Genomic DNA, 27,460 nt, shown 5'->3' on the forward strand with positions numbered 1-27,460 from the left:
ACTCTCAAGTGTTTTCTCCAACACCACAGTTCAAAAGCATCAATTCTTTGGCACTCATCCTTCTTTATGGTCCAGCTCTCACATCCATCATGACTACTGGAAAAGCTGCAGCTTTGTCTAGACAGACCTTTGTTGGCAAAGTAATGTCTCTGTTTTTTAATATGCTGTCTAGGTATGTCATAGCTTTTCTTCCAAGGAGCAAGCATCTTTTAATTTCATGGGTGCAGTCACCATCTGCAGTGGTTTGGAGCCCAAAAAATTAAAATGTCACTGTTTCCATTGTTTCCCTATCCATCTGCCATGAAGTGATGGGACTGGTTGCCATGATCTTAGTTTTTTGCATGTTGAGTTTTAAGCCACCTTTTTCACTCTCCTCTTTCACCTTCATCAAGAGGCTCTTTAGTTCCTTTTTGCTTTCTGCTATAAGGGTGATATCATCTACATTTCTGAGATTTTTTATATTTCTCCCCACAATCTTGATTCTAGCTTGTGCTTCATCCAGTCCGGCATTTCACATGATGTACTCTGCATATAAGTTAAATAAACAGGGTGACAATATACAGCCTTGATGTACTCCTTTCCCAATTTTGAACCAATCTGTTGTTCCATGTCTGGTTCTAACTGTTGCTTCTTGACCTGCATACAGGTCTCTCAAGAGGCATGTAAGGTGATCTGGTCTATCTTTAAAATGTCCCCCAGTTACAAATGCAGCAACAGAACAGGCTCACTTTAGCTCGGCCTCCAATCCCTGGTGTGTTGGACCCAGTGTATAGCCGCCCTACAATTCATGCCAGGATTTCAAAACACCCTTTATGTTCATGAGGCTTTGAAATCGACAATCGTTATCAGTCTTCTTGCCAGATCTCATTATTAACTGCATTAATAGACACCCCAGTCACAGAAATTTCCTAACGCTTTGAATAACTGTATTTTGATGTAATTTTTTTAATCCCCTGCATTCTAGTTTTCAAATTTAAAACGTTCTCTGTCTTGAGAAGGAGGGCATCCGCTTGACCGAGCTGCTGACGGGTCATAGCCCAGCGGCAGGCCTCGCGGCAGGATCTCTCTGCTCTCATGAGCAAGGCTTCCCTGGAGACACAGGGCAAGATACTCGCGGTGTTCTGTGTTAGGCTTTCTCATAGGTAATTAGTGTCAGAAATTATTTGTTTTTACTGTTGACTCTCTTTTCTCCATGACCATGAGAACAGGCCCCTCTTGGTGTTGAGCACTGTATCAGACACTTCTAGAGCAGGGGCTGGAATCTCCCACCCGTGAGTGTTCGTTTGCATCACAGAACACAGCACACAGCCACGCAACGGGGGATGATATGCTTCCAAGGGGCCCAGGGTCTCAGGGGCGCTTTCTCGGTCCCTTTGCTGCTGGCCACACAACATTCCTTCTGAAGTCGTGTGTGCAAACACCAGGGGCCAGGAGGCTGAGGTCTGCTCACGGTGGGGTCTTCCACGGCGTGCTGCCCACACGGGCTCCTGCCACCACATGACCAGTCTCACCACACCAGGCTCCAGCGACACCGGCCGGGAATCACAGACGCCGCCGTCACTGCTGAGCAAGGCTGCCACTCACGGCTGGCCCGTCCTGCCCGGAGCAGTGGTGAACACCCATGGTTCTCAGGTGTCGCTGATCTTTCCTCACACGCGTCAAGGTCACGGCTGTGCTCAGGCACGTTTGGATTTGCTGCGGCTGAGTTTGCATCCGCCCAGTCTCCTGATCTGTGTGTACACCTGAGGTGTACAGGACTCAGTAAATGTTTGTTGAATGTAAGAATGGTTGACTTGAGAATTTACAGCTTATAAAATGTTTAAATCCATTTACATGAACAGTTTGCACTCACTTAATATTTAAAGTTCAGTGTTCAAGCTCCCCTGGGCTAAGCCGTCCTCTCAGACAACTTGCTCATCGGATGTCTTTCTCTGTGTGTGTATGTGAGTCACTCAGTCGTGTTCAACTCTTTGCAACCCCCTGACTACAGCCCACCAGGCTCCTCTGTCCATGGGATTCTCCAGGCAAGAATACTGGAGTGGGTAGCCGTTACCTTCTCCAGGGGATCTTCCTGACCCAGGGATTGAACCCAGGTCTCCTGCACTGCAGGCAGATTCTTTACCATCTGAGCCACCAGGGAAGATGGTACCAACGCAGGGTGCCCACTGCTTTTATCAGATGTTGACGTGACACATAAGTGGATCACATGCAGTGTAGCCGTGAAAAATAACACGTTCGTTTCTTCTCTTTAAATCACCAAAGTCAAGGAGGGGTCAACTTAAACTGCCTTTCCCAAGCAAAATCTCTGCAGAGAGGAGCCCAGAGCTGCTGCAATGGGAAGGGTTGTGGAAAAAAACATGTGAATAATATCCCCAAGTCTTATCCTGAGCTGTAGGTCAAGTGCAGAGGTTCTCCCAGAATGGCCACAACCCAGGCCTGTTAATTATTCCTCAGATGACATCTGGCCACTTCTGAAAAGAGGTCCTTAGTGGGCCACTAACTGCAGAATCATTGTGGGTGATCCTTCCAGTTTTGATGTTGACTCCCTGGACATGTAAGAATTATTCAGGCATCTAAAATGACTGAGGGAACTGCCTTTCTTTAAGTGCAAGATATCCAAACACTCAAAATATTTTTTTGACTTAAAAAACTACTCCGCCATCCACTTCCTTTCGCCTTCACAAAGACACCAGAGCTGTTCAAAACTCAGACTTTCAGTTAGCACTAACTGGTTATCATTTACTTTCAGTAGGGGTATTAGGCTAAAACAGAATTTGGTTAGGGCATTTTAACGTTCCCAAATTTGGAGTGAGAGATGGAATGAGGTTGAGATTACTCTTTCAACCCATTTTCAGGTGCCAATAGAAGTAGAATGCTACACATGTATATAGTGAGCTTGGTTTATGGTTTCAGACTTGGGATGTGAAATTTGTATTTTCACTGATCCTTTCAAATGATGGCTAGGTGGCAGTGAACCATAGTCAGGAAACCATAGACTCTAGGGGATATATATTCGTATATGTAGAGCATTACCTAATAAAACACTTAATTACATTGGATTTACTTCCTCCTAACATAGTCATTCCCATTCCAGTACTCTTGCCTGGAAAATCCCATGGATGGAGGAGCCTGGTAGGCTGCAGTCCATGGGGTCGCTAGGAGTCGGACACGACTGAGCGACTTCACTTTCACTTTTCACTTTCATGCATTGGAGAAGGAAATGGCAACCCACTCCAGTGTTCTTGCCTGGAGAATCCCAGGGATGGGGGAGCCCAATGGGCTGCCCTCTATGGGGTCGCACAGAGTCTGACATGACTGAAGTGACCTAGCAGTAGCAGTAGCAGCAACATAGTCATTAAGACACAGAGCCATGCTGTGCTTTTTAAACACAAATAATGGGGATCTTTGAAAGTCCAAGTGGATTTATCATAAAAAACATTTATACATGTTCTTTATGATAAATCCACTGGGACTTTGGTTTGATCCCTAAGTCGGAAAGATGCCCTGGAGAAGGAAATGGCAACCCACTCCAGGATTCTTGCCTGGAGAATCCCACAGACAGAGGAGCTTGGCAGACAACAGTCCTGGGATTCGTAAAGAGTTAGACACCACTGAGAGACTGAGCGCAGACAGATGGACATTCATTTATTACCTTTTGGAAGCCAACGAGTAAAGAGATAAGGAAGGAGGAGATGACTGTGTCTGATGCCGCCATGAGTGTGAGTGAGAAGTCAGAAGGAAGGTTTCACCAGCTGAGGAACGTGGCCGTTTCTGGGATTACAGGTGCAGGTCCTCTGAATGCCTGTGTGGCAAATGCGGGGCAAGGCCGCGTATCCAGTTCATTAAAGTGCCTGTGTGTGCTTTGATCTCTCTCTCTAATAGGGAGTCGGTGTTTATTGGTTTCTAGCAGGCCGTTCCTTCACTGCCATTTTGATCAGTCACACGATCAATGGAATCTAGTCCACAAATATTTATTTTGTGCCTAATGTCTATAAAATACTAGAGAGATACTTCATGAAAGAAAAGGAAACAGAACTGAAGTAGGTTTAGAAGCTCTGGGCATTTCTGCAAATAGGTAATCACCGTGATCACATTTTCTCAGCTGATACTTGGTAGTTAACATTTAGTCCCTTCTGCTAATTAATACTGAGTTATTACAAAATGGTCTGTGATTCATGAAATGGTCAGAGTTCTCTCCTCTTCCGAATATTTACAGCAGGAACTGAGATCCTAGATCTTAGCTGTGGGACCGAGGAGTCTCCTCCCGCCCACTCGCCCTATCCTGCAGACTGGGGCTTAGTTGTCTCTGCAAGGGAAATTTCTAAAAGGCCTGTGCTATCTGGCGAACGGTCCAAAAAGAAATGAGTTACTTTGGCATTGGGGGCTCTTTACAAGGCACATGCCGTGTGCTTTTCAGTGGATGCTCAGAGTCTTTGTCTGCATCCGTTAGATGCAAGCCCCGTCCACTGTCCTACAGATGAGGCCAACGCGGCAAGCCCGCCCACACTCATCCACGTCCAGAGGCCGCACCAGACTCCAGCTCAGGGAGCCCCGGCCTGGCACCCCAAGGCCCCACCTATGGCCCGAGATCAGGGAGTTCCTTTCCTGAACCCCCATTTGAACGATTCTTTCTCTTTTCTCTTCAAAATTAAGTTGACTTTTTTTTTTCTAGTCATACATTATTACCATGCAGGTGTGACCTTTAGAGATGTTGGTGTTTCTTTCTCTCTCTCTTTCAAAAGAGTAACCATGAACCTGGTACTAACTGAATATTAAACTAGATCCCAGGTTCAGGCAGAAAAGTCAACTGGGTTTTATACATACCATGGTGCTTTTCACAAAACTATTGTGAGGTTGCACTTGGAGCCCATTACAGGGGGCATCCGTGTGTTATAATGATGCATTTGGGTCCGTGTTTCCTCCCTGGGGACAGGAGAACAGGCAGGCAGGGATTTCCTCGCTGCTGGGTCCCCAGGGCCTGGGATGTGCTAAGCATTATAGAAATACTTGCTGAGTTTTTAATGAAAACAGTGAACAAATGGGTTAATCAGTAAAGGACGATTTCTCTCTGAACTGCGCTCAGGTGGGAGCACTGTTCCCAGGGTAGGTGGGTTTGCTCTGTCACTGATGTTCTGAACTTAAAGCCAGAGAATAAAAATGTTCATCGAACACTGACAGCAATGTGCTGTCATCCAGGGAGGCGTGGATCAGCAGCCCGGTTCTTTGTGAGGACTCACTTAGAACCTCTGCGTGCTTCACGACAGACTGTGTCACCTGTTTTCCAGCTCCGGGTATCAGGTCAGGTTTTCTGTTTCATAATATCGCGGGAGGTGGAGCCCAGGAGAGGGAGTCAGCCGGCAGGCCGACACGTCACCTGCAGTCTCTGAAAAGACAGTAAATGGTCACCTTCCTTGTCTCCCAACTTTCTTATGGAACTTTATGGGAGAAGTCCCTGGTGGCTCAGTGGTAAAATCCACCTGCCCGTGCAGGAGACGTGGGTTCCATCCCTGGGTCAGAAAGATCCTCTGGAGGAGGGCATGGCAACCCACTCCAGTGCTCTTGCCTGGAGAATCCCATGGACGGAGGAGCCTGGGAGGCTACAATCTGTGGGGTCACAAAGAGTCGGACACGACTGAGAGACAGAACAACAAAAGGCAAAATTTATGATGTATTCATTAGATGCTGAGCATCAGTAGGTGTAAATAGCTCGTTACGTGTTATTTTTACCCTTGCAATTAGTATCAGCATTATCGCTGTATTAATTTTTCGTTGGAAGGTTTTTCCCTTTTCCTTGACCCAAGAGATAGTAGTAACTCCAATACTTTAACTCACGGGGGTCCACAGCCACACCTGCCTGGTTTGCCACAAGCCGACGTGAAGTCAGTGATTTCATCGTAAAACAAAGCACCAACCCAGAATTACTCCCCCACACGTCATGGTGGTAAAAATACTGTTCTGACACAACTCTAATGCAGGCTTCATTCCTGATTACACGTCCCCTGTGAAGCGAGGTGCAGCCCACGTGTCGGCTCTGAGGACAGAGGCCAGGGCCGTCCGCTGCTCCGTCTGCAGATCCTCCAGAAACAGACTGACCCAAGGCACCCGGCTGTGTCCCTGGGGGGGGGGGGGGGGTCTGTCAGCTTTTCCACTGAGAAAAATCATTGTTTTCCGTGATTCCGCGTTTTCAGCTAAGTTGAAGCCTCCTGTTCTCAAAGCTTCGGGACACAGCTGTTTAGCGCTGGACGCCTGGTGGGGGGAGCCACCCTCTGCTCCCCATGTGTTTTCAACCTTCCGTCTTGTCGTCCCCACAACCTCAGGACTTGACTGTAAATCAGTCCTGTCGTTTGGTCATTTTGTTTACAGCCTGGCCCCTTGAACACTCAGAATTCTGTACTTACAAACTTAACTGATTCTCCACACCTTTAAAAGTTGCCTCATTCTTAGCTTTTCCTTGGAAAATCCAAGTTCTTCTTGTGAGAAGGGGGTTTTAAATATTTTAAATGGAAACAGGAAGTGTCTCAAACCATGAAACAGCTGTCCTCACTTCATTTTACTGTCTGCAAGATGTTGGATGCTGGCTAGACTGTCATTTCTTGCTAATTAACACATGGGAGGTGGATGTCTTTGCTGGTGGCCCGTCAGAACTTGTGCGGCCCACACGAGTTTCTGTAACTTCAGGGAAACCACTGTGCTCATGCCAAGAGGACAAGACTTCTGCATCCTGTGTGACTTACACTTATGTTTTGAGACTGACATTAATTAAAGTGTCAAAGTAGCCTGAATCTTTTATGTTGAATCTTTGCCTTTGGTTTGGGCTCTCCAATATCCAGACTCTCATTTAGACATTCATGGGCTTGATTACTGTAATTCCTTTTATGCTGTTGTCTTTGAAGTTCTAATTAAGAGAGTGCAATGAATTTAAGTGTGACTGTTACGTTCGAATAGAATGGTGAAGCCTGCCTTTCGAAGTATATTTTATCTTGATTATGTATTTGTGCTTTATACGATAGAATGCTAATTTTTAAATTTCCTTTTTGGCTTGCAAATGGCTTGTAAGGACCGAAATCAAAAACGATGTCCAGAGTTCCAGGTGTGGAGGGATAATAAGGCGCCCATTGAAATAACGTTGTGTTCGCATTTGAGATGACTCAAGGTCATGCGGAAGTATACACTGTGCAGTAGTTGATTTCATCCCATTCAAGTCGGTTTACCTCAAATAGAATGTGTTTCTCTGGATCCCACTTCAGTATGTTTGCCAACCCAACACTTTGAAGACCTACAGGGAAGTCTTTACGACGGAGTTCCTCTGCCTGTGTCAGCCGTTGAAGGAGGTGGGCTTGTACTGATTGAACTTCGCCTGGAGGACACGCTCCAGACCAGCGGCCGCCGTCACTCACCATCCCCGTTGGCTGCTCGTGACTGTTGAGGCGCTCGAGTGCAGCTCAGATGTGGAGGAACTGATGCTTAATTGTAGTTTAGGTGTTTAGGTATTTTAGAAGTTTGTTGTCATTTAGTCGCTGAGTCATGTCTGACTCTTTGTGACCCCTTGGACTGTAGCCCGCCAGGCTCCTCTCTCCATGGGATTCTCCAGGCAAGAATACTGGAGTGGGTTGTCATTTCCTTCTCCAGGGGATCTTCCCAGCCCAGGGATCAAACCCACGTCTCCTGCACTGTAGGTGGATTCTTTACCGCTGAGCCACCTGGGAAACCTTTCAAAGTTCAGGTCGTTTAAACTTGACTCCTGGCTGAGCTACTGGACAAAGCTATCTGGAAGGTGGCCCTTCTCACAGAGCCAGAATAAATCCCCAAGGTTTTAGGCACAGTCGTCGTCCAGGTAGAGACGTCCACCCTCCTGTCGCTCAACCAGCAGGTCCGTGCTGCAGCCTCTTCCCACCTGCCGGCTCAGCGCCCTTCTGACACAGGGCTTTGAGTCATTTCTTCAGAAAGAGTCCAAATGAGATGAACTCAAGCCCTCGCGTGCCTGGGAAAGCCTGATTTTCATGTGCCTCATCGCTCGGCTCTAACAGAGAAGAACTAACAAAGTTTCCTTGAAGTGTCAACACTTTTAGTTCAATGCAATTTTCATAAAGATCTCCCTACCATGGCTCCTTCCATCCTGAGTAATGTAACGAGCCTTCCCTTGTGCCTGGAGCCTTGAATCGGCCTCAAGAGGCTCAATGGAGAAGGCTCCTCCTCATGTTGCTTCCTCTCACCACCACTGTTTTCACGGTGAGTTTCGCCAACACATCTGATCCCTGAGACGTAGGCAGGATCCAGACCAACTCAGGAAATGTAATAAAACAAATTGCATTTAATCTCCCCCTTGGACCACAAAACGGCCTGAAGACCTCCAGGGATTTCATAGTGTTAGGCACTTGGTAAAAAAAAAATCAATGTCAGGTTTTAAAACCAAAAGGATGTTCCTGCCTGAACTCAGTTTAAAAAGAGAGAGAGAGAAAGGGAGCTAGGACTTACCAGGCGGTCCAGTGGCTAACACTCTGCTGTTCCAATTCAGGGAACACGTGTTTGATCCCCCTTTGGGGAGCTGGATCCCACATGCTGCCCAGCAGAGCCAAAAAAAAGGCAGAGAGAGAAAGTAGTCAGGCCTTCAGGATATCTAAAAGAAGTTGTCGTTTCATTTTTTACTTCAAAATTTGCATTTGATCACTTTTATTTAAATAAATTTTGAGATTGTTTAGAAATCTGTTGATTCATCTGCTCTTTGAAGCCGTACATACTTCAGTAGGATTACATTGCTAAGTTAAAATTAAAATTTTCAATCGTATATGAAGTTTGTCTGACCTACATGTAGAAAATGATAGACAATACAGCCTGTACCTAATAATTAACTCAATCATTATTACCCAAACTGTTCAACTGAATAATTGAATATTTTTCTTGAATGCGTAAAAGGATATCCATAATTATTTATTTTAATCAGTGGCAGGAAATTAACATGATCAAATGCACATTTTTAATTCTTTCTTCTTCATGGTCTTCTTTTTTTTAATGTTTGGCTGCACCTCGAAGCTTGCCTGATTTTAAACCCCAACCAGGGATTGAACCCTTGCCCTCAGCAGGGAAAGCACGGAGTCCTAACCACTGGATCGCCAGGGAGTTCCCTTTAATTCTTTCTTTACTGTATTTCCCAGCTTCTAATTCTAATTCTAAGAACTCATTTAAGAATAAACAATTCAAAAAAAAAGAGTACACAGTTCTGCTCTACAAGTTGTAAGTACCAACATGTATTTGTCAGGAGACTGGACTCATGAATGAATATAGTGATATACCCATATTTTTTTTAAACTCTGTCTCAACGTTATTTTATTTATCTAAAATGTTTTATGTACATTAAGCTCTATTTGCCCCAAACTGACAACTGACAGTTTTTAACTCATTAAGTTCAGAAGCACTCAGTTGACCAGGAATGTAAAGGTGCGGCAGCATCTGCAGTGAGCGGCCCTGTCCAGGGTGGGGGGGCCTGCTGTGTGCATACGCCCGACGCGGAGGCGCAGGGCCACGGAGAACCTGTCTTAAAGGCCTGTCTCACAGTGCAAACTGCAAATCCCGTTTGGCTTCTACACTAATGTGTCGGCATGGATCTGGTGTGTGTGTCTGGAACATTTATGGGTATTTTTCCATGTGTTTCTTTAGCTTGTGTTAAGTTATTCATAAAACATTAGGTAGCAGCTGTTATTTCCATTAAGTGTATGTGTTAGATTCTCACTGGGGCCATTACAACGGGATCAAGGGACAAGTGACAGGTGTTTTCAGGGGCTGCAAACTGCCCCAGAGAAGCCATACTTTCCTTGGCCAAGAAGGTGGTGGGGGACCCGCAGGCAGGAATCCTCACGGGTGCAGCCGGGACTCTCCTTGGCCCCTGGTGGCTAAATGCCACTGCAGATGTCCTCAGGGCAGCCCCGTGTTCTGGGGGGACATCACATCCACTCTAGCCCTAAGAGCCGCCTCGGGGGCCCCCCCGACACAGTGTGGAAACAGCATGAACGCTTCCTTTCGTCACTGTGCTGCCCCTCCCAGCTTGAGTATAGACTGTTCTCTGCTACCCTGGAGACAGACTTCTTGTTGTTCAGTCACTAAGTCCTATCTGACTCTTCGTGACCCCATGGACCGCAGCACTCCAGGCTTCCCTGTCCTTCACCATCTCCTGGAGCTTACTCAAACTCATGTCCATTGAGTTGGTGATGCCATCCAACTGTCTCATCCTCTGTCATCCCCTTCTCCTCCTGCCCTCAATCTTTCCCATCATCAGGGTCTTTTCTAATGAGTTGACTCTTCACATTATGGGGCCAAAGTATTGGAGCTTCAGCTTCAGCACCAGTCCTGCCAAGAAGCCCCCTTTTAATTAATTTGTTAGGAAAATGTGTTGTCCCACTACATTTTTACAAAGAAATAAGTGTATAAATTCACATTATCACCCTGTGGCAAACGCATTCTAAGTTGAGAAGATGTGATAGTGGATTTTCCTGTGACCGTGGAGATAAACTGCAACACTGAAAATAAGACATCCAGACAGGAAGGCAGTTTGGTTGCTTTGTTAGATTTCCAGTCTCAGTTGTACTGGGTGCATTTAGTCAGATTCATCCTTTTTAGCAGGTGAAGGGAGTCCCGTGAGGTTGAGCGGGACGCGGAGGTGAGCTGTGCTGGATGTGGGCTCTGTCGCGTGGAGGGCCTCGGCCCGGCTTCCGGGCGTGTTTGTCGTGCAACAGCGTGACAGTCCTCGCGCGCGTGTCCTCGCTCCTGGGGAGGTGCACGCGTCCGGGAAGCCCACACGGCTGCGTTTCTGCTGCTGCTCTGCGCTCACCTCCAGGCTGTGAACATAAACACAACTGTGACAACGAGGCATCGCTTTGAAACCTGTGCTCCTGGCTTTCTCGGTCACCTGCACGGCCACAGCCAGGCACCGGGAGGCAGGGGGCATTTCTTCAGAATCAATGTTTCTGCTTAAGAGAAGCAATGAGGACCTCCACCACCCTCCACTGTAGGATGAGGTCTGGGCGCTCAGCCACGGCCATGGCGCAGAGCCGGGGTGGAGGGGACCACCTGCTCTTGGCGGGGTCTGCAGACACGGTGTCGAAGGATAAAGACCTTCCTTCATAAATGAGCTGTGCTCCCTGCATTACCGTGAAGACGCCACCAGCTCCCAGTGTTTCATGTGAAAGCTGCCAATAAGCTTGCTTCTCGCCCTTCCCCGTCAGTTAGCGTGTAGATACTGTGCTGATTCCCTTGTCATAGCGATGTTGTGAGCGGTGGAGAAAAGGTCACTGAGAAGCAACACGTGATGTGGGAGAGGTGTGGGGGAGCAGTAAACACACTCTGGACAGCCAGCCGTGTCCCAGGTCAGGAAGGCGGGCCTCAGCCTGACCCCACACAGGGAAGGACAAGCCGTTATGGAAAGACCTGACCACCCGTGTCCCTTCCCGTCACAGGGGAGCAGGTGGGCCCCACCAGAAACATGAGGTGGTGGCCTCACTTGGGTTTATTTCTGAGCTGGTCATTTGCGTGGTGGGGCCTTCCTGAGCCCGGACAACATCCAGTAGCACCCCTGCCGCTCCCCTTCCCCATCGTAACCACCAGGAGTGTCCCCAGACGTCGCCAAGGTCCCCTGGGAGATAGGGGCACAGGTTCTCTGGGCTGAGCACCGCTGGCTGACGCTGCAGAGGGTCTGAGATTCCCCAGACGGGGATGGGGGGGCAGGGACTTGTCCAGGGCCCCCATGGTCCCCGAGAGGGTACAGCCAGCCAGCCTTCCCCAGGCAAGCAGCAGTCTGGGGGCAGAACAGTGTGAGACCCCACCCCCTGCCCGCTGTCCCCTGCACCAGCTCTGCCCAGCTGATCCGTGACACACAGGACATCCCTGGTTCCCGAAACCCCAGCCCCCCAGTGCTGCTGAGTCAGCGAGTCAGGACCCGGCTGAAGGGAGCTGGCACTCTTGTCCCCAGGGCCAGCAGGGCATTCGTGACCCCTCCTGCGTCTCAGAGCCTAACTCTCCCCAAAGGGTCCTGACGATGTCCAGCCTCAGCTCACAGTACCCAGACCCTCGATCACTCCAGATCCCAGGGTCTCTTCTCCACCACCAGCAATTGCAGTGAAGCCTGAGCTGCTCTCTTATCTTACTGAGAAGCCCAGATACATTCATAGATTTTTTTTCTTTGTGGCCAGAAACAACCTTCTTGAAGAAGGTGGGTTTGCTGTGCTTTTTGCATTTTCCTTCTTCTGGAACAGTCCCTCTGTTCTGCAGTGACTAGCCCAGGGAGGGGCTTCCCGGATGGGTCAGCGGTAAAGAACCCAAGTTCAATCCCTGGGTCGGGAAGATCCCCTGGAGGAGGGGATCCCCACTCCAGTATTCCTGCCTGAGAATCCCATGGACAGAGGGGCCCAGCCTGACTCCTAGGAGCTTGTGTCCTCAGTGACCTTGGCCCCATGGTGATGATGCTGGGGTTTCAGCAAGCTCACTAAGTCCTGGGTTTGCTCCAAGGGGGCTTGCAGGGGCACGACTGTAGGTGGGTGCGGGGGCGTTGAGGGGCTGTGGTGAACCGTCTAGAGGTCTCTGAAGCTTTGTGAGCTCCACGGGAACAGGACTGACCGCGGGGCCTGCGCAAGAGTTACCACAGGGCTGGAGGGGACGCACCACAGTTGACCAGGTGGACGGAGGTCTTCTTAACCCGATGTTAGCCACTTGAGCACCACGGGTGGACAGGCCTGGTGAGGAGAGTGAATGTGCCTTTAAGAAGCAGCTTCAGGCAGAATGGCCCTGCCCTGTGAGGTGAGGAGCCCCCCACCTCGGTGGAGAGGCCCTCCTGCTGCTGGCGACACACCCTCTGGGCAGAAGCTTCACGCTCACTTCACTCTCAGCTAGTTGTCAGTGCTGGAGGTCGGAAGCTTGGGAATGCTTTCTCAAACATCAGAATCTCCCAGAATAAAAACCTGGAATAAAGTCAGTTTTCAATGATTTTCCTTTTGGGGCTGGTGAGCATTACGGGGCAAGTCTTTAAAAAGACTTATTTTAGAGGTTTCTCTGTTGTAGACACTGTTCAGAGTCCATTTTTCTAATAGCCTTCTTCCTACCTTTGTTCTCTACCCAACGTGCCTGTTTCCCATTCGCCCTTTTGAAAATGTGTGCATTTTATAAATTTTCATGTGCAGTTTCTATGCCTTTAAACTCAGATCCTCCTGACGTGATAAACTCACTCTGCTTTATTTGTTGATGTCCATCTGGGTGACACTTGATGCTTTATTTCTTCAGCGGATCCACTCACACAGATTTAAAAGTCACTGGCGGGGCAGCTGCGGCTTGGGAGTGCTGGCTGGAGTCCCCACAGGCGGGAGAGGAGTTGGCCGTCTCCACGGGCTGCAGAGCACTGACTCCTGGCCTGGGTCTGCAGGCCCTTAAAGCAGAGCCGCCCCGTCTGCCCCCGGGGAGGGGGCCGCCCCCTGGGCCACCCGCCGGCGTGTCTGGTCCCCGAGCCAACTGCCCTTGCTCACATGCCGCCGGTGTGGGTGCTGAGTTTGCTGATGATGAGGCTCCCCCCACAGGTTCCAGCCAGTTCTTCCTTCCAGGGGAAGCAGCACAGCCGGGCTCTGTGGGAAGTCCACTCCCATCAGAGCAGCTGTGAGGTTTTCCTGCCGTGAGAATTGGGACCACCCAGGCCCAGCACATACAGCTGGTGAGTCTGGACGCCTCCTAAGGGGCGTTCAGTACCGTTTCAGGTCCAGTTGTGCTTGTTCCCTTCAGTGGATTTCCAGCCCATGGCCTGTGTGGAGCTGTGGCGGGGGCACAGGGCACAGGGGTGAACAGGGTGGACGTGGAGACCTGGCTCCCTTCTCTGCCAGCCCCACGGTTTATACCCAGCGAGCCTGTGCTCGCAGGGAGCAGCCAGCCTGCCGACCTGTGTGTCTTCTCTGTGATGAAAATAATGCCTGTTCACCATAAGTGTTTGTGGAGCGCACAGAGAGCCTTCCGCCATGCCGTCGCTGATGATGGTCGTCGTTAGAGTGTGCTTCTAACCTCTCTTCCTTCCCAGGATTTCGGTGCAAACACAGTCCGTCTTGGCCTGGAGAGAACCGCGCAGGCCCTGCGGTTCTAGCTCCACGTATAGAACGAGCCCCTCTCCTGGTGCCTGACCTGCGTGAGGACAGTGGGCTGCCCTCTGTCCTGCTGAGTCAGAAGTCACCTATTCTGCCTGATCTGGGGGTATTTTTCATAACTTTTCACCATTAAACACACGTCTGCGTAGACGGTCTCTGAGGACAAAGCTTCCCCCACACTCTGCGTCCTCTCAGGCTGGACGCCAGGGGAGCAGTGCCTGACGGCTGGCGGGTGCTGGGTGGGAGAGCAGGCTCGGCGGGCGGCACCCCGCTGACCGGCTGTGTCCCCCTCACAGGCGTCTCCTACGCCAGCTACAAGAAGACGCCACCGCCCGTGCCCCCCCGCACCACCTCCAAGCCCTTGATCTCGGTGACGGCGCAGAGCAGCACGGAGTCCACGCAGGATGCCTACCAGGACAGCCGCGCCCAGAGGGTGGCCGCCTGGCCCCCAGATGGCCGCAGCCTCTACAACTCCACGGACAGTCTGGACAGCACCAAGGCCATGAGCTTGGCCCTGGAGACGGCCGCGGCCCAGCGCCACGCCTCCGAGGGCCAGGGAGGCGCCACGCGGACCGGCGACAAGGCCATCCTGGCGTCCAAGGCCGAGGAGTTCCTCAAGAGCCAGCGCTCCTCCATTGGGGTCCAGGTACCTACCCGCGTGCACGCCCTCCCCCCAGTGACATGGACCGGGTCCTCGTGGGGACCCTGCAGGCACCCAGAGTCTCTGAGCCCCAGCTTTCGGGAGAAGCCAGTGCCAGGTGCAGCGGGCAGAGGACCCCCAGGCATTTCCAGGGGCAGCCGGCAGCATGGAGAGTGTGGAGATAGGTTATTCTGATGCATAAAAAGGAGGGTTTGGGGTTGAAACCCGATCTTTCTAAAGCTTTTTAGTCTTTTGGGCTTTGGGACCAAAAGTGAACGACCGGGAGGCTTTTTGCAGGAACAGGAGCACATCTGCCCAGGGGCCCCAAAAGTCCCCACGCCAACCCCTGGGTACCCACGGATTATTCTTCTCATTGTCTTCTGATCACCGAGAGCCAAAACAGCTGCCCCTGCACCGACACCCACCACCAAGTCCACTCGATTTCCAGGAGGGGAGGGACACAGCACCACCCAGCTCCCGCTCAGGAGTGGGGCCCAGGACCGGCCTCTTGGGGACCGCCTGGCTGGTGGCCCCAAGCCCAGGCAGGGTCAGCAGCCAGGCAGGTCCTCGGCAAGTCCGGATACCTCCGTCAGCCTGAGTCCTGTGGGGCGCTTTAAAAACCCTAGGCCTCCCTTGCGCCACGGAGGAGGGCCCACGCATCGGCAGGCATGAGGGGGAGCCTTGTCTCGGGCGTTGTGGGGCCGGGGGCGGCAGGCTGCGAGCTGACCGCTTGGCGGGTCCCCTGAACCCGGTCTCCACACTGTGGCTTCGTTGTTTTGTTTAGGATTCTGAATTCCCAGAGCATCAGCCATACCCAAGGTCAGATGTAAGTACCAAAATACGCCCCCGAGCCAAGTACGCATGAATTTTATTTCCTCCCTTTCCGGGTTATTCATCCTCCGCTCTCGTCGCCTCTCTGTCCTCATCTATATGCCAGGCTCTATGCTAGGTGCTCCCATTGTCGCGGGGACCCTTGCATCCCCGGAGACGCAGTCAGCCCCCTCCTGAGGACACAGCTGGGGCTCTGAGCGCCAGTGACCCCCACAGCCACAGCCGTCTGGGCCGAGGTGCTGGCCCGGGTGCCTGCTGCCCTCAGGGTCTCTGCCTTTACAGTCACGTCTGCCGAGGAGACCTGTGAGGCCCCCAGGCTAAGAAGGTCACCCCCCTGGGCGCCTGTGACCCTGGTTTCCCACCTGCCACCTTCCACAGGCTTCCTCTGGGCTGCCCGCTGAGCCACAAACAGGGCTGGAGGGTCAGGTTCCCACTTCTCTGAAAACAGTGGGAACATTCCAGGCAATCAGATGCTTTCAGATAGTCCCAGAAGCCCACAGACCTGCCTTATCCCCCTCCCGCCTCCAGTCACCCCCAGGAGCCGCTGACACCCTGCCAACCCCACACCCCATCTGCTTCCAGCTGCGGAGCTTCGCCCCACGGCCCCCCTCCCACAAGCCCCTGCAGACCCCCAGCTGCGTGTCGCGGGCGGGGGGGCACACCTGCCCCTCTCAGTACCCAGCGCCTAGCACAGCGCCTGGCACATAGCAAGCTCCTGGTCAGTGTCGGTGGGCGAGCGTGGGCGAGTGTGGGCGAGCATGTGAGTGCAGGGCTCGCTGTCCTCCCGGCGGCAAAACAGTCACAGGACGACTGAGCGTATCAGCTCGGGTGGCCCAGTGGGGTGAGCTGGAAGCCAAAGAAAACGTTACCCAAGGAACTCGAGCGACAGAGGAGGGGGGCGCCATCCGGGAGCAGCGGGAGGTTGAGCTGATGGAAGGACCACTGCACACGCCTAGAGAGCTCCCGGGAAGTGCTGGAGGATGTCAAGGGCTCAGGGCTCAGAGCAGAGCGGTGCAGAGGGCGTGGCCAGGGGCCGGCTTGGGGACCCGCGTGGATGCACCGAGTCCGTGCCAAGCCCCTTGGGCTCCCCCAGTCCTCACAGGAGCCCCACCTGCCCACAGGGGCCATGTCCAGCCTGGAACGGGGAACCCGAGGCTGGGGGCCAGTGATGGGAGGGGGGACCCCAGCGCACAGAGGGGGATGACTTGAAGGGCATGCCTTGCCCCCACGAGCCTGCTCTGGCTCACCCACGACACCACGTGGAGGACAGCTGACCCCACCCATCACCCTGTCCTCAGCCTGCAGGGAGGGCGGCAGGTGTCCCAGTGTCCATCTGGCACTGCAGGGACAGTTCCTGCTGGGCTGCCGCCCAACCTCCCAGGACACAGCGTCCGGGATACCTTTCATTTTACAAACACCGTTCTTCCCACCGAGCAGGGGCCCCTCCTGCCTGCACCTTCCCTGGAGCCCAGGCCCGGGACAGGGGCTGATGTGTGGGGTCCTCAGCGGAGCCCACAATGTCCTGCCCCAGACCCTGCAGGTCGGGCTGCACCCGGGCCTCCTGGTGACCTGCCCTCTCACCTGGACACTACATCTGGCCCTCCCTCATTTCCTCATAGTGACGGTGACATCGAACGATTTTCTTTGTGTTCACTTTGTTTTTATCTATGATTTGTCTGTTGTTGCAGGGTTTCTACATTTGTTTTGTGTGTGTGTGTGTGTTCCCAGGTCCTGCAATGTGGTCTGATGTCCAGGGGTCCTTCCATCCTGTCTGCCTCAGTCATCCCATCTCTAAAATGGGAATGATGCCCACTCTGTGATGTCATAGGTGGTCACTGGGTTTAAATGTCCTCCCCGAGGCTACACCCAGGAGTCCTGGGCAGGTTACATCCCCCCGAGCCCTCCATCTTCCTACCTGCTTCTGCTGGGGCTTCCTGCATCTCACAGGGCAGGGGAGGCAGTTCACCTCTAACTATTAGACTCATAGTAGGTCACCAAGAAAAATGTGGGGACTCCATGTGGGAGCAACTCACCCACTTTGCTGTAAGGGCTTTGAAGGCAGAGTCTAAGATGAGCTTCTTTAGAGCAAAAACCTGAGATCAGAGCTCAGCCAACATTCTGCTAACAGCCTCCTGCTTTCTGGTCCCTCCAGCTGTGGGTGATCAGCCATGACTTCCTGAAAATCTGGGCCATACACATGTGCACTCACATGTCACACATGTGCTGCACACATGCACACTCTCACATGTGTGTCCTCATGTACACACACGAGCATGCACACACATGCACCCCACATGTGTTCACGTGTACATGTGTGTGCTCACACGCATATACACTCTCATGCACATGTGAGCATGCACACACAGAGGTGTGTGGTTGCATGTACACATGTGCACTCATGTACACACATGTATGTGCACATGCATGCCCACAGAAGTGAGCTCATGCATATGCATGTGCACTCACATGTTCACCCCATATACACACATGTGCATGCACATACATGCACGTGCCACAGATGTGCACTCACATGTACAGATATACACGCTCTCACATTTGCACCTTATGTACATACATGTGCATGTACACACATGTGCATGCACACACATGCATGCCCACAGATGTGCACACTTCCATGTTTGCACTCTCATGTACACACATATGCATGCACACAAATGCACGACCACAGGTGTGCACTCACATGTGCACACTCACACACATGCACTCTCGTGCACCCTTCCCCCGCTCTTCATGGCCCGTGGCTCAGTGTCAACCCCTCTGTCACGGCCCAGGGACAAGAGGCGGTTGCTCCAGGAGCCCAGCGCCCACCACTCACGTGACAACAGGGAGGATCCTTCCCCATCCACAGCAGGCACCTCCAATCAGCACTTGCTTCAGAGAGGTCACTCACATACGCAGGTTCTGCGGACTTCATCTTTCTTCTCCATGCCCAGTACACCCTTGCTGTTATTGTTTAGTTGCTTAGTTGTGTCCGACTCTTGGCGACCCCATGGACTGTAACTCACCTTGCTTCTCTGTCCATGGGATTCTCCAGACAAGAATACTGGAGTAGGTTGCCATTTCCTTCTCCAGGGGATTTTCCCCACCCAGGGATCGAACCCAGGTCTCCTGCTTAGCAGGAGAATTCTTTACCGCTGATCCAGGGAAGCCCCTAAAACACCATGGCTCTTGTAAAAATGAATATGTACATATATTTCTCAAAACTTTTATAATCCTTTTACACTTCTCATCAGAATTTTCTCTTTGGAAAAAATTCCTTTGATTTCCTTCCCACTGTGCAAAATAATAATTCCTTTTCTTTGTCCTAAATTTGATTTTCCCCATCCTCATAAAGCTCTCCCAAGATTTCTGAAATTGATAAATATTTAGCTCGTCCTGGCTTTATGCAAGTTGACCACATCCCCCTCCACCTTTACCTTCTGAAAAATGGAGACCCTTTTTTTGTTAGAATGGTTTCATATGACAACCACTGTAGTATCTATGAAATTCATTATATATTACTTGAACTTAATATATCATTACTATATCTGTGGATCTTAAAAGTGGAGGTGAGGGAGGGAGCGTTAGATTTGCTTTGGAGAACCTACCTGAACCTGGCCTCACACAGTTTCACACTCATTAACCCCGTGTTTGCTGATCCCTCACTGTTGAAATTAGGAAGAGAAGAGCCATAGAATCTGAGACTTACCTAAGTGCCACATGGCCAGCAAGTGGCAGAATTTGACTCCAAAAGCTGTATTTTTCTCATTCACTGTAAATAAGAGAGCTATAAGAGAGAAGCTGTGCACACCAGAGAAAAGAAGATAATTATTTTGTGACATTTTGGTTGGTTTGGTCACTTTACGGTCAGTTTCTCTCTGTGCGGATGTGTGTGCTGTACGTGTGAACACGTCTCGGGATTGGATCGTTCACACCACCTGCCAATGCACGCTCCTGGCTCTGTGTTGTGGCGTCAGCATCGTCGTGGCTTCATCCATCATAACCGCACAGGTGTCTGTGTCGTGAGCAGCCTGAAGTTGCTCAATGTTGCCAGTATCCTGTCCTCCTGTTTCCCCCACTTTCACCTTTTAATATGTTAGAATTCAAGGAAACTTCTTTAGACTAGACTCCTAGGACTGGAAGTAATGAGGCAAATGTTCTCAACATTTTTATGATAAAAATTAGTGCTCTTTCCATACAAATGTCTCCCTGAAACTATACGAACAAAGTAATTTCACCCATATTGTGTATCTCTCAAATACAGCAGTATCTACCAGAATGGCTGTGAATATAGTCACAAAATTATATACATGCACAGACATAGATCTACAATGGCATTATTTAAAGTGGCAGAAAACTAGTTATATCTAATTAAATCAGGTTATAGTCATAGAATGGAACAGAAGCTAGAACACAGGCAGCTCATATTGCACTGACATGGTAACATTTTTAACATATTAACTTATTGCAATCTTTTTGTGTAAAGCAATAGTAAACACAGTGTCCACATCCAGCAAGGTAACATTTATGTCAGCCATGACCCACTTGAAATTAGAAAGACGTGGTGATCACCAGCAGGTTAGGAATTTTACTCAACCACATTTCCTCCTGTGCGTGGGTGCTAAGTCGTTCAGTCGTGCCCGACTCTTTGAGACCCCATGGACTGTAGCCTGCCAGGCTCCTCTGTCCATGGGATTCTTCAGGCAAGAATGCTGGAGTGGGTTGCCATGCCATCCTCCAGAGGATCTTCCTCACCTAGAGATTGAACCTGCGTCTCCTGAGGCTCCTGCCTTGCAGGTGGCTTCTTGACCGCTGCACTACCGCTGTCCCAGGCTCTACAGGGCCACCCCCCCCGCCCCGCCCCATCCCAGGAGCTGCAGGGTCTCCATGGGCCGTGCTGATTCTGGCCACAGCGGATGCTGAGCATGCCTCTGCCCTCTACAAGCTGTGCACCCCTGGGCAAGTTACTCACCTTCTCTGATTCTTCAAGTGTTCCATGTGGCTGGACCCAGGGTATCATGTGCACCAGCTGTGGTAACACTTGCCTGCTCTTAGCTCAGCGCCTGACGCAGGATCAGCTGAAAACAAACACCAGCTCTTAGCAGCACAACTGCGCCTCATCACAAACCGCGTCAGCCCCTGGCGACCAAGACTTAGCCAGCCACGACTGCCCAGGGCACCTCTGCTCATCACAAGCAGGAGACGGTGTCACAGTTACTCGTCTCACGGTTTATGTGTTGCCCTTGCAACGGTCACTAATGTTTTTAAGAAAAGATGTGTTTGACAGTTTAGTTTTGACATTTGTGGACTGGAGTCAAAACACCTTTTGAGCCAGTAGGTACTATTTCTTGCAAAAAAAAGAAAAGGGACCGTATAGAAGCTGGGATAGCATTCAGTTAAACTAATCTTTGGTTGTTTAGTCATATATTTACTCAAGGTCGTATATTTACTCTTCTGGGGCAGACTTTTCATACTGAGAGTTTGGGAGCGGGAGGTTGTTTGCTTTTGGAGTTTTGGTTATTTTTTTAGGAACTGTACGCTACTAGAGTTCTCTCATGAGTTAATGTTGCACTACAAATGCTTCCTTGGGCTCGGGGAGACTTCTCGGCAAATGCAGCCACCGTAAGGACCGTGTGTGGAGTGCACGCTTTCTGTTCTGTTGTGGCATTGCCCTGCCCGGGCACATCCTGTGAGCAGACGGCGCTGTTTCGAGGCGGGTGGAGGGGTTGCCCGGGGCTGGTAAAGCTTCAGTTCTTCCGTATGCCATGTATGTGGATGCCGTCATCACCACCGTCCTATTCAACAGCCCGTGTGTTGTGTTAGCTCTATCTGGTTCATGCTGTACCTGCAGGATGTAACAAGAGCTTTTAAGTCCTCTCATAATGCAATCCAACACAGCCTGTTTTCGCCCAAGCTAAGCAAAGCAATTTTATTTGCATACATTTAGAAGGTGGAGGCTCAGCGTTGAGTTAGGGGGTCATGCACAATTTGATGAAACATGTAGCAACATAATTACACCAGCACCAGTGCATTTCCCTCCCGTTGTTGTTTTCCTGGGTCAAGTGCATCTCTGCATTAATTACACAAATGCGTAATTAATTATGGCAGATGAACACACAGACAAATAGTCCCTGGTCTAGGTCCCTGTCTTGGTTGTAAAATAAAATGTTCTCTGTTGCACTAGGTGGAGACAGCTACAGACTCCGACACGGAGAGCCGGGGGCTGCGGGAGTACCACTCGGTGGGCGTCCAGGTGGAAGATGAGAAACGGTAACCACTTCAGACTTCCGGGGCCTCTGAGCAGGGCTACGGGTTAGAAATGTGATGGCGAGTGTCTGGACAGCACAGGCCATCAACGGTTCATGCCGTTTGTGGAGACAGGGTCATATATCCGTAACCCTAACTCAGTGGATATCATTCGGGTATGAATTAGCATCCTTCTGAGCTTTGTTTCTGCTAGCGGCTGGGGACTCTTTTTTTTCTAAAGTAACTTACCACCTGTGAAAGCAGAGGGGCTGGCAGCTCTGAACACCAGAGTCCTTCACCCAAAGGGGAGAAGGATGAGCATAAAGCCAGTGCAGGTTTCCCCACCTTAGGATGTTAACAGTACAGCCACAGAGAGAGGGAGAGTGAAAGAAGATTGAAGAACCCTTAGGATGGTGACGCTTCAAAGGAAGCCTTCACGCTGCCCAGCACAGAGAAGTCCACGACAAGAGTGTTGTTTTTGTAATGAGGACAGGGTGATTATTCTATTTTATATTTAAAATAGCATATCTTGTAAGTTTCATAAAGACAGATTTGATGGGCATATCACATCGTGAGTGCCAGGCAGCGTCTGGTTGTTGAAACCCTGGTGAGTCACTCACAGTGAAGGTTTTAGACCAACCTGCAAAGATGTGGACTGCCAAGGAATCGAGAGCACAAACTGATGGCTTCCCCAGGATGGGGGCCTCTCAGAAACCGTGTCTTCCGCCCCAGGACCTGGGCTCGCGGCCCCCCGTCCACGCTGGTGGCTCCTCAGCGCCTTGCCTCCAGCGAAGGCACATCCATTAGCCAGCTGCACACACAGCTGCCTGCCATCTGCGGGTCCAGCTGGTGAGGAGCCAACTTGTGTAGCTTGGCAGAGTTTAGGTGTGCAGACACACATGCACGCACACGCACATGTACACATGCACACATAGACACACACTCACACAGGCATACACATGCACACACACACAGAGACACGCATGCATACAGACACACATGCACATACATACACACACACACACACACACAGAGTTCTCACCAGCAAAATCTGGGCTCCAGTTATAAGTTCGTTCTTGCCAGTCCTTTCAGTAACTGGCTGTGAGGAATGAGTGACATTTAAATACATACAATGAAAATGTTTTTTAAACACCTGCTGAAGTCAGAATTTGGATTCATTATTTTGCATAAAAGACATAACCAGATGATACTGCATTATTCAGAGAGAAGAAGCTCATGTCCTGAAATATGATATGAATAGCCACCAGAACTCAACAAGACACAGATGTTATTACTTAAAAGAATTATGTACTCGAAAGAAGCAGTGGGGCTTCATTTTACATACACACAACACACAGAAATGTGTAAGCCTGTCACGTATTTCTGAAAGGCAGGTAACCACCCCAAGGCAGTGGTTTCGGGAATAGATTAAGCCACCTGTGGTAAACTTAAGTCTTCAGTGGGCATCACTCAGCCACTGAAGCTTAGGTAAAAGTTAGAGTTTCATTCTTTGCAAAGTCAAATAAAGCTCTCACACAGATGAAACACCAGTGTGCTGATAACAAAGATGAAACCACTCGTCTCCGCCACGAGGCTGGCGTGTGGCCCAGCCTGCTCTGGATGTGTAAGCTGGGCTCTGCGGCTCAGGGTCATCTCCGACAAGCTCCCGTCTGTTTCCCTCCACCCCCCGCAGACATGGACGCTTCAAGCGCTCCAACAGCGTGACGGCTGGGGTGCAGGCGGACCTGGAGCTGGAGGGCTTCCCAGGACACGTCGCCACAGAGGACAAGGGCCTGCAGTTCGGGTCCTCCTTCCAGAGGCACTCGGAGCCCAGCACCCCCACGCAGTATGGGGCGGTGCGCACCGTCCGGACCCAGGGGCTCTTCAGTTACCGGGAGGACTACCGGACCCCCGTGGACACTGCCAGCCTGCCCCCTCCCGACCCCTGGCTGGAGCCGGCCCTGGACGCGGTGGACAGTGGGCGCGCGTCCCCGTGCCACAGGGACGGCGCGTGGTTCCTGAAGCTGCTGCACACGGAGACGAAGCGGATGGAAGGCTGGTGCAAGGAGATGGAGAGGGAAGCCGAGGAGAACGACCTCGTGGAGGAAGGTAAGAGGCAGGTCTCTGCTGAGGCCTGAAGACACTCGCCAGGTTTCCATAAAGCAAATGAGCACGTGGAGGATGAAATCCATGAGGACAGTCCCTTTGATCCCTGAGTAAATTAAAGTGCATGGGCTCCCACCATACCCCAACTGAGCTAAGACGCAAGCAAATGAACAGAAAAGCAGTGGCTGAGATATTGACGGGCATCCCTCTGTTCCATGCTGTGTGATGGATAGCAGGATGGCTCAGGCCCGCAGGGGTCTCGGGACTGCAGGTTATCTCAGGGTCCATGTGCTGGTTCTCTGAATTTTGGCAATGGTGATGGGCAACAATTCAACTGTTTTCTAGACTCGTGACTGTCCCGTGTTAAAAGAAATTGCTTTGGCTTTGTGTCAGAGAAAAGCTGGAGATGGTAAGTGACTGACCTCCCAGCTAGTGTGGAGTGTCTTCTGCTGTTCAGAAAATGCCATGCCTCATCCCTGGCCACTTACTTCACTCTGATTCTCTGAATCCGTCACCCTCATTTGTGGTTCAGAGAGGATCCCTGAGCAATAAAATTCACACTTGGCTTGTGCCTTAGGCCCTGGGAATTAAGAGGTGACACTAAAAGTCCCCAGCACTGGAGCCTTGTCCTGGTAAGCTATGATTTTCTTGTCACTGGGGGTGGTCGGGAAAATCCTGGAAGTAATGCCGTGAACATCCTGTGTATGACTTGATGATCTGCAGTGACCCGGATCAACAGTAAGATCCTGTCACCTAGGCTGTCGTCGTCTTATTATCAGCATCTGGAGAACACGTTTCTCCTTCAGCCCGGCAGAGGAAAGGGGGTTTCTGCTGTCCGTCAGCTGCATTTCTCTACACAAGTTTTTTTCACCTTGTTTGCACCTTTGGGATCTTCTCCCGGACTGTGTGTCCTGTAAAGCCCCAGCAGGCATTTGCTGAGCACATGGTCTCATAGACTGCGGGTGGAGACACTGATGAGCATGCAGCACAGACACCGCAGGGACCGCAGAGTGGGTAAGACCAGCACAGAGGCGTTTCTAGTGAGTGAGGAACGTGCGCGTGGTAAGAGCGGTGCAGAGCCAGCGCTGTAAACACCCCCAGGTCCGGCAGATGCTGCCAGCAGGGCAGTCTGAGAGGTCTTCCTGGTGGCGGGGGAGTCTGGGCGGACCTTGAGGGCAGGGAGACTAGTCAGGCAGGCGAGCGAATATCAGGGCAGGAGCAGGGGCAGAAAGCCAGGCCAGAGACTCTCTAGGAAGGCCCTTCCTCAGACGTGGACTCTGCATCTGCCTGGGGAGCTTGGTCCTGACCTCCAGAGCCCCTGGCTCTGTCATGCCTGAGGACAGGCACATGGGCACATGCCCTTCTCAAAGGTGGGGACGGCTTTGCGTTTTCCTGGAGCTCTGCCCGGTCTTAGGCTCCTGGGCAATCACACTTGATACACTGATCGTCCTCCTGGGGTGCCCAGATATGCTGACCATCCTCCGGCGGCGCCCGGACACGCTGAGCGTCTGCTGGCGGTGCCCAGCAGAAGCCTCGGTGGCGAGAGTCCGAAGGAGGAAGAGGGAAGGGGGGCAGTCTTCACACACAGGGTGCTTCCACCCCTACTCACGCCTCTGCACAGCAGAGCATGTAAAACCCTGTGTATCCTGACACCGCCCTCAGCCAGGCGGGGGGCCCCTCCCCCAGACACCAGCTCAGTCACCGTGACTCCACGGGGTCTTCCCGCCACTGTTTCATAACCTCGTGAAATCACATCTCTAGGAGCCTCGGATTCAAAGAGCAGCGAACAGGGCTACCTGATCCTTTCTGTGATTTTCTCAATTTCTTCATTACCCAGCTTTATTTTTTGTGCCAAAGGTGAGAGAATGCTTGCTTTGAATCTCAACTGTATGCTTCGCACATTAACCGAGCGCCGTATTGGTCACGTTTAAGTGATTCCCTAGTAATGGTTAATGGTGAGATAACTTTCCATTCCACTCCTCACTTTAAAAACAGGTACACGGTTCTTGGTTACAGTCCTGTTAAAAAGCGAAGATTAAATTAAATGACTGTTGAACCAAAACCCTGAGCTCCGAATATTGAAATTTCCATTATGTGAGATAACTTTTCTCCCAAGCTATTATTTTATAACCACAGCTCACTGAATTGATCGAACAAATTCAGATTCACTCAGGTCTCTACGGTTAATAAAAATATCATGAGAACTGTTAAATACTGGTATAAGTTAAATCATGTTAAAGCAGGTTAATCCATAAACAGATACTCTGCAGGGATTGTAAACCACCACTAGACTAGTGTTTTGGGGTTTTTGTGTTAATTATGTTAAACCAAATGGGTAAGTGGCATAAAGTAAAACCAAAAAAATAAAAATAAAAAAAGGTATGTTTTCTGAAATGGAAGTTTCCAGAGCCACAAAGATCTTACTCAGCAGGTTTGTAAAAAGATGAATGGCCTGAGGAACTGCGCAGTGGGGTCTTTTGAGAGGTGCTGGGGTGTTCTCTGGCCCCCAAACATCTCTGCCCCAGAGCTGCTAATCTGAAGATCTCCCAGCCAGAGGCACAGACCGCAGGCTCAAGTCGCCGGGAGACCTCATCATCTGAGGGACCCCCATTCTCGCCACGTTATTGCCAGAGCTGGGGTTCGATGCTCACCGCGGGTCTCCCAGACCTCCTTCCCTGGAGGTCCACGCTCTCTGGTCCGGCTCGGGCACCGTGCCGTCGGCAGTAATCACAGTGACCCGGGGGACTCGGGGACCAAGGGGGTGAGGAGGACAGGCCGCAGGGACACTGCCCTGGGCCTGCGGTTTGCCCGGGAGTCCACACAATGAAGGTTAGAAGCGGGACGGCTCCCGAGCACCGCCGCTTCCAGCCGGGACCGGCCCGGTCACCGCGAGCCCGAGGCCCCGCCTCTGACAGGACGCGGCGCCCGCGGAGGGTGCGGGCAGCGCGCTGGCCGGCCCAGCCGCCGGGGCCGCGGCACAGCGAGCCTGAGAGAAGGCGTGTGGTCGAGAAACGGGAAGCTGAGAAAGCCTGAGGCTTCCCCAGGGGTTTGTGGACTCGGGCGCGTCCCCACGCCTGGGTCTGGGGGGAATCGGAGAGACCCGCGAGGTCGTGGATCTCCGCAAACTGTGTACAAATGCTAGAAAAGCCCACCTCGAATTTGAAAAGAATAGTGTTAGTGTTGCCCTGGCACTTCATAGTAGATTTAGGTGGAGTTGGAAATTGTAGAACAGGTGTGAAAAATAAATTAAAGGAGCAAGTCAGTTAATCAAATTTCTCTGTACATCAAAGGAAGGCCTGGGTTGTCTCAGGTTCTTTGTAAATTTGCATTCTGATGAGCATGAGCCCTTATCTGTAGCTCTTAAAAGAAAGTGGTTAAACTATGACAGAATTAGGGAAGGATAGTGGAAAAGAAATGGCAACCCACTCCAGTATTCTTGCCTGAAAAATCCCATGGACTGAGGATCCTGGTAGGCTATAGTCCATGGGGTCGCAAAGAGTTGGACTCGACTGAGCGACTTCACTTCACTTCA

General features: G+C 51.1%; 1 protein-coding gene across 1 annotated transcript in view; it reads left to right on the top strand.

Annotated features, from left to right (window-relative positions):
* DLGAP2 (DLG associated protein 2) overlaps positions 1-27,460 on the top strand; it is a 587,786-nt gene that overhangs the window by 547,174 nt on the left and 13,152 nt on the right. Inside the window, exons 11-14 of the mRNA XM_043893841.1 lie at positions 14,402-14,751; positions 15,530-15,571; positions 21,761-21,846; positions 23,516-23,931. Of these exons, the coding sequence (XP_043749776.1) occupies positions 14,402-14,751; positions 15,530-15,571; positions 21,761-21,846; positions 23,516-23,931 (894 nt within the window). The remainder of the gene's footprint in view (positions 1-14,401; positions 14,752-15,529; positions 15,572-21,760; positions 21,847-23,515; positions 23,932-27,460) is intronic.

Source organism: Cervus elaphus, chromosome 32 (genome assembly GCF_910594005.1).
Source record: "Cervus elaphus chromosome 32, mCerEla1.1, whole genome shotgun sequence".
Lineage (NCBI taxonomy): Eukaryota > Metazoa > Chordata > Mammalia > Artiodactyla > Cervidae > Cervus > Cervus elaphus.